Genomic DNA, 6,834 nt, shown 5'->3' with positions numbered 1-6,834 from the left:
GATTCGCTGTAAATAATGGTGGTGCATTTTTTTTGTATACATTATGGCTCACAGTGGGCTAAAAATGAAAAAGCCATACTCACCCTTACCAACGCCCTTACTGCTGCTCCTCTCCGCTGTCACGGATGGTGTTGCAGAAAGCAAGGAACTTATAAATAAACATCCGACTGGCTTGATCCCAAACTAAGGAGCATATGGGTGAGCCCTATAAAACCCCTAGAGCTCTCCCTGACTGCTATGCCCATGCAAAGGTCTTAATGGTAGACGATTGCATGCCCTCGTACCTTTTACTATGTGACACCTGAAAACCCTATAATAGTGAGGGGACACGACCACCGGCTCCCTGCACTTAATACGGACGGAGTCAGGGTCACCTACAATCAAGCCAGGAAGGAAACACAAATAAAGGAAACAGACTTATCTGAGGAATCAGGAGAGGCAGCCTCCAGCAGTGAACACAATCCAGGAAGAAGTATAAACCGCAAAGTGAGGCAGTATGGGAGGGAATATAAAGGGAGACAATCAGTGCAAATAGGTGACAGCTGGGAGAAGGAAAAGAGATGAGAAAGTGAAACCAAAACAAAGAACATCATACAACAGGTAGAGAAGAACGTCTGCCAGATCTTCTCACAGAGCTGGCGGTGACATCCACTTTGTGGTCCCAGCTCAACAACCAGAATGGCAGGCAATGCCTTCTCAGCCAATAGGGGAGACCCACCTAAGCAAGTCTATGGCTAAGTGGCTTTTTCCTGGCACTTTTTGTTGAGCCAGCACCAGGAAGTGGAGAGCAGCAGGTACCAAAGCAGCATCAGAACAGCAGCGATAAAGAATTGATGACAACAAAGCTTATTTTTCATTTTGAAACCACTGTGAGCCTTATACTAAGAAAATTGAAGGCGTTATCCAGCATTTATTAAATGATAGCCTATCCCTAGGGTAGGTCACCAGTAGCTAATTGTTGGGGTTTGACACGCTGCACCCCTTCTTATCAGGTCTATCTTATCTTATTCAGGTCTAGCTCCGTCGCCAGATATCAGTGCCAGAAATCCGTCAGTTGTGTACTTGACTACAGTGAGAGCAGCACCGTAGCATTTAGCTCCCTCCACTACAATGTTGAAGGTGCTTTGTGGTTCCAGTGCTGACTTCTGGCCATGCAGCTACACCCGAACAGCTGAGGTTAGGGTGATTGGTGGGTGTGGGCCATGTCAGACCTCTGTCAATCAGCTAGTGATGGCCTATCCTGAGCATAGGCTACCACTTAATAAGCTGGATAACCCCTTTAAGATAGAAATGTATCTTTACATGTCCTAAACATTGTAACTTTTTAAACAAAATTAATTTTTTTCTTTCTTTTTTTTTCTTTCTAGATTTTCACATTTTAAATGACAAAACCAAATTCTTCCTCTACAGTCAGTGGTTGACCAAGTTTGTACCATCATTCTACACCATGCTGTTCACTGTGGCTCTGCCTCTAAATTTGATGGCAATTGTAATGTTTCTATTGAAGATAAAAATCAAGACGCCAGCGGAAGTATATATGCTGAACTTGGCGATAGCAGACGTGCTTTTTGTTGCCGTCTTGCCTTTCAACATCGTTTATAGATTCTCAGGGAACAACTGGCAAATTGGAGAAGGAATGTGCCGCTTTGCCACTGCGGCATTTTACTGGAACATGTACTGCTCCATCCTGCTCATGACAAGTATAAGTGCGGACAGATACTTGGCCGTGGTGTTTCCAATTCACTCTCGTAACTGGCGTACAAAAAAACGATCTTGGTTGGTGTGTGTCTTCATCTGGCTTGTATCTATTGCTAGCACTGTGCCTCTTCTTCTCACCAATCAAACTCTTTACGTTGCCAGATTGGACATTACAACTTGCCACGATGTGCTGGACTTAAAAGAGCAGCAGGGCTTTTACATGTACTACTTCACTGCCTTTTCTTCTATATTTTTCTTCTTTCCATTAATCATTACAATCTTCTGTTATGCTGAGGTTATCCGGGCCTTGAGTGAAAACCCACAAAACATTAAAAATTCTTCTTCTAAGAAGAAGAGAGCTATTCTCTTATCCATAATAGTCCTTTCTGTGTTCATGATTTGCTTTGGCCCATCAAATATCATCTTTTTAATGCATTATCTGCACTTTCATTCTGGACATTCTGACTCTCTATATTTCGCCTACATTCTGTGTGTTTGTATCAGCAGCATAAGTACTTGTCTGGATCCTTTAATGTATTACTATGCGTCATCGAGGTGTCGGAAATATGTATATAGCCTATTATGCTGTAAGATGTCCGATAAACTGCAGACTGGTCAGTCCCATGCAATCAAAGATTCATCTACAGAAAGTTCATTTCTTAAAGTTTAATACTGGGCTACAAGTTTTTGCTATGCATATTTCATGAATATATGGATTTAGGGTACTTTCACACTAGCGGCAGGACGGATTCGACAAGCTGTTCACCCTGTCGGATCCGTCCTGCCGCTATTTTGAATTTAATGGGGACAGGGGCGGAGCGCCGGCGTAGCACGGCAGTTCGCGGTGCAAAGGCGCCGGACTAAAAAGTCGGACATGCAGTACTTTTAGTTCGGTGGCCTTTCTTCGTGCACTGCCGTGCTGCGCCGGAGTTCCGCCCCTGTCCCCATTATAGTCAATGGGGACGGAGCGGTAGTCCTGTGGCACGGCAAAATAGTGGCAGGATGGATCCGACAGGGTGAACAGCCTGTTGGATCCGTCCTGCCGCTAGTGTGAAAGTAGCCTTAAATGTGGTACTGGAATAATTGCTGTACTTTTAGTGCCCAAGTGCATGCCCACAAAATACTGCATGGCTGTTCTTTTTGAGAATATACTACTTAATATAGAGGAGAATGTAAAAGGTAGCTGTTATATCATGTAATGGGCGTGCAACTAACTGAAAAGGACATAAGGGAGGGGCATTGAAAGAAGAACCCTATCAGCTACTCCTAGCCAATGAACAACTTAGAGGGGTTCTCAGTTATTCTGATTGGCTGAGAGTTGTTAGCAGACATTACTATCCTCAGAAGTCTCTTCCTTCTTGTCCTTTTCAGTTGGTTGCTTGCACAGTTTACAATTTTGTAGTCCAAACTTGGATTCAGACATCAAGATGTTAAAAGTATTCTATGGTTAGTAATATAAACTTATAGCTAACCTGTAATGTGATTTATATTCTTACATTTTTTTTTCTTTGTGAATAAAATAATATATACATGATATTATGAATTATTGAGTACAAAGTTTTCTAACCCACATATACTGAACACATCCATCTATCCAGTTGCGTACAGACCACTGAGGCAGACCACGCAGCTGCCATGGAGCCCAGGGTGAGAGGGAGCCTCTCAAGGAAATTTTTACTCAGCTTCTCATAACACAGTTGTAACATCTTGAAGTATGTCACTAAACTACTGTCACCCGGCTTCATAATCTTAAGTGTATATTTATTATTATCCTGTGTAATCTTGCTTTGCATTTTCTATTATATGCATTTGTGCATTTGCCATGCCTGTTTTATATTACTGCAGTAATTTTCCATGTACACCAGCAGGTGGCAGCAGCGTGTAGCAGACTATAGTTAGTATCTAGCCTGGAATAGTCCATTCCAGGTTAGCCCCCCCCCCCCCCCATTCTGAGGAGGAGTGGAATTTTCCTATTTCCTACCTCATGGGGAGGAAGGAAAGTTCTAGGCAGTGTGTACCAGCCACCCCTGCTGGGGTAGGTTGTGTTAGTAGGAGCTCCCAGAATCAGGGATCCCAACCCTGGATTCTGCCTCAGCTGAGGCAGGGATCCATCTTCCCAGCCTGAGCTATCAGTCTCAGCTGGTCGACCAGAGAAGCAGCCATCCACAGAACTATAGATCTCCAGGAAGAAGACATCATACCCTGCGAGCAGTCCTGTGAGTACAGATCCCAAGACCAGGAGAAGCTAAATTCCTCCTCAGCTAGGCAGGCCCAAATTAAGCAGACTAAAGACAGAGCAGAGGATAGATACCTGCCAGATTCTACTAGGCGTATGTGCAAGAAGCAGAATAGATAAATTCCTGCAACATATTGCCAAAACCTGCTGGGACCCAAGACTTATGCTGTAACTTGCAAGGATCAAAGCTGCCATTCAGTAAACTCAAGTTGGACTTTATTATCTGTCTGGATCTCAATTATTTAATCAAAACTCCTGCTAACCACACTCAATTTTATTGCAAGTGAGCCAGGATCCAGGAGTCCAGCCGTACCAAGGTAGGAGACACCGTTGACACTACACAGAGACATTATCCCCCTCTGGCATTCCTCACCTGGTATATGAGCTATAACCTCTTAAAGGGCCCTGCTATAATACCTGCGCAAGCTGCAATTGGCATCACAAACTCTTACACATATATACTGACCCACTGCATAGCAACCCCACTGACCCAGTGTCCTGCTCATTGCATTAAGTCGCGTCACGAACAGGATCGGATTGAATTGTGTGTCCATCCCTAACAACAGAACTGGATCTAATTGTGCGCAAAAACTGACTTAAATCGCATGTTTCACAGTATAATAATAAGGGCTGAAAATTGTGCCAAGAAAACTGTTGAAAATGGGCTTTCTTACTTTTATTGCTGGACCAGAAAAAGCCACATTGTACACATTGGCACTACAAGGGTTAATCGGCCATGTTTCCCTCATGGCGCAGCAGCTCATACAGGATTTCCAAAATGGCGAAGATGTCAAATACACGCCCCCTCAGAAGCGGGAAAACACAGTAACACGCCCTCAAAGGCACGAATATAGAGAATACGCCCCTTCAGGAGCGGGAAAAATAGAGACTGCCCACTGTGAACCTCCTATTGTGTACGAGGAGATAAAGACGCCTCCCTCTGGGTTACGCCCTTAGAACTTGCTGCAAGCTGGATTGAGGAGGTCGTAAAGATGGCGTGCCCTCAGCCTAAGTGGAACCAGATGGCGATCGGAGGCGAACCTGTGTATGAGGATCCAAGTATCCCAGATCGTGAAGAAAACTGGGCCCTCTGTTTTTGCCACTATGCCGGAGGCCGTGGATTCCTCCCTAGGCAAGAAAGCTGCACCACCTACCTTGTCCAGTATACCGGAAGTGATGGAAAAGGCTACTGATGAAATCCCGGTTCCTGCTGCAAAGAGCCCGGACCTGATGATCGAGTTCCCGGAGGCTGTGGATCCCTCGCCTCGTTCAGTGCACCCGCGGAAGAAGACGTGCCTGCTGGTATGGAGATCGCCACTACCAACGCCACTCTAAGCTACCAGCAGAGGCTAGAACATCCTCTGATGAGGTTCAGCAGCTCCAGTAGTGATGAGGAGCTGGACACCTACCTGTAAAGTGTCCCCCCATAAAGAAAAATAAATATTCTACAGTGACATTTGGGAGCCAATCCATGGACTGATTGCTTGATGGGTGAGGACCTGTTTGGCGTTTGTGTGCTGTTTTAACCGTTTTGTTCCAGGTTGCCAGTGTTAGTCCTCATACAGATGGTCATGCTCAGTTAGGACTCCCCCCAACAGCACTTAACCCCCTCTTGTCCAAGTTAACCGTTTTATCCCCTTTCTCAGGTTACTTAATAGCCTGTTGTTGCTCTTATGACATTTTAACCCTTTGGATTACAATTTACTCCTTTGCCCTGTGGATAGCAAAGAACTTTTATCAGTTTCCAGAGGATTCTACAACTTTAAGCACTTCCAGGAAACAGAACTCAAGTTATTGTTGAGCCTCACCTGGCATTGACATTTGCACTATTTTATAAAATGTTTTATTGCAACGTAAAAGCTTGCACCCAAAGAAAGGACTCAAACGTGATACCTGAGCTCTTTGTGATCTTATGCTATTTAATATTTTGCACTAGTAACCAGTTTACCAATGTTATGCAACGTTCAAGATAACATGCCCATTGTGTGTATTATCCTTTCATATGCCACAATGTGAATTTATGCACAGTTTGTCATGATTGCACTTACCATTGCACTTAACAAAAATGTAGCAACTTACTTAAAGTATGCCTTTTTACAGCTCCTGTTCTCTTCCCCCATACGGATTGTCTATATAGGGATGTTGAATACTAATGGCCTACACCCGGTGATATATACGCATAGGTACCCAGGGTAGGACCAAGTGGTATGTCCAGACAGATCCAGTTACACAGGTACCCCTGCTGCTTTGGGAATCGTTAGAAGCCCTAGGCTGCTCCTTCCCGCTTGTTATATGTTCCGGATTGTTCCCATCCGGAGGTGTCTCATTTCCAGGAGCGCACGGGATTAAAGACCCTTCTCCTGTGACTAGCCAGAAGACACGGAGATGATAAATACCTCCTGTTCTGAGCCTTTTGCCTAAGGTAAGGCGCCTAGCATACGCCGAGGACAGCTTCACTTAAAGTAAGCAGGTATGTAGCATCCTAAGTATGTCACTAAACTTCATAATCTTAAATGTATATTTATTATTATCCTGCGTAATCTTGCTTTGCATTTTCTATTATATGCATTTGCCATGCCTGTTTTATATTACTGCTGTATTTTTCCATGTACACCAGCAGGTGGCAGCAGTGTGTAGCAGACTATAGTTAGTATCTAGCCTGGAATAGTCCATTCCAGGTTAGCCCCCCCCATTCTGAGGAGGAGTGGAATTTCCCATTTCCTACCTCATGGGGAGGAAGGAAAGTTCTAGGCAGTGTGTACCAGCCACCCCTGCTTGGGTAGGTTGTGTTAGTAGGAGCTCCTAGAATCAGGGATCCCAACCCTGGATTCTGCCTCGGCTGAGGCAGGGATCCATCTTCCCAGCCTGAGCTATCAGTCTCAGCTGGTCGACCAGAGAAG

The 6,834-nt window shown here is 44.6% G+C and overlaps 1 protein-coding gene across 1 annotated transcript; it reads left to right on the top strand.

The window, feature by feature from the left end:
- The first annotated feature begins 1,405 nt into the window (after window positions 1-1,405).
- Window positions 1,406-2,383, top strand: LOC122936061 (proteinase-activated receptor 1-like). The gene has a single exon (XM_044292066.1). The coding sequence runs from the start codon at window positions 1,448-1,450 to the stop codon at window positions 2,366-2,368; it is 921 nt and encodes a 306-aa protein (XP_044148001.1). The 5' UTR covers window positions 1,406-1,447; the 3' UTR covers window positions 2,369-2,383.
- Window positions 2,384-6,834: the final 4,451 nt, after the last annotated feature.

Source organism: Bufo gargarizans, chromosome 1 (genome assembly GCF_014858855.1).
Source record: "Bufo gargarizans isolate SCDJY-AF-19 chromosome 1, ASM1485885v1, whole genome shotgun sequence".
NCBI classification, from domain to species: domain Eukaryota; kingdom Metazoa; phylum Chordata; class Amphibia; order Anura; family Bufonidae; genus Bufo; species Bufo gargarizans.
Note: the sequence above shows the minus strand (reverse complement) of the source record. Positions and strands in the feature narration are given on the sequence as shown.

Excerpts from the sequence above, each read along its gene's own strand:
- LOC122936061 (XM_044292066.1), top strand. The coding sequence starts at position 1,448 with ATGCTGTTCACTGTGGCTCTGCCTCTAAATTTGATGGCAATTGTAATG.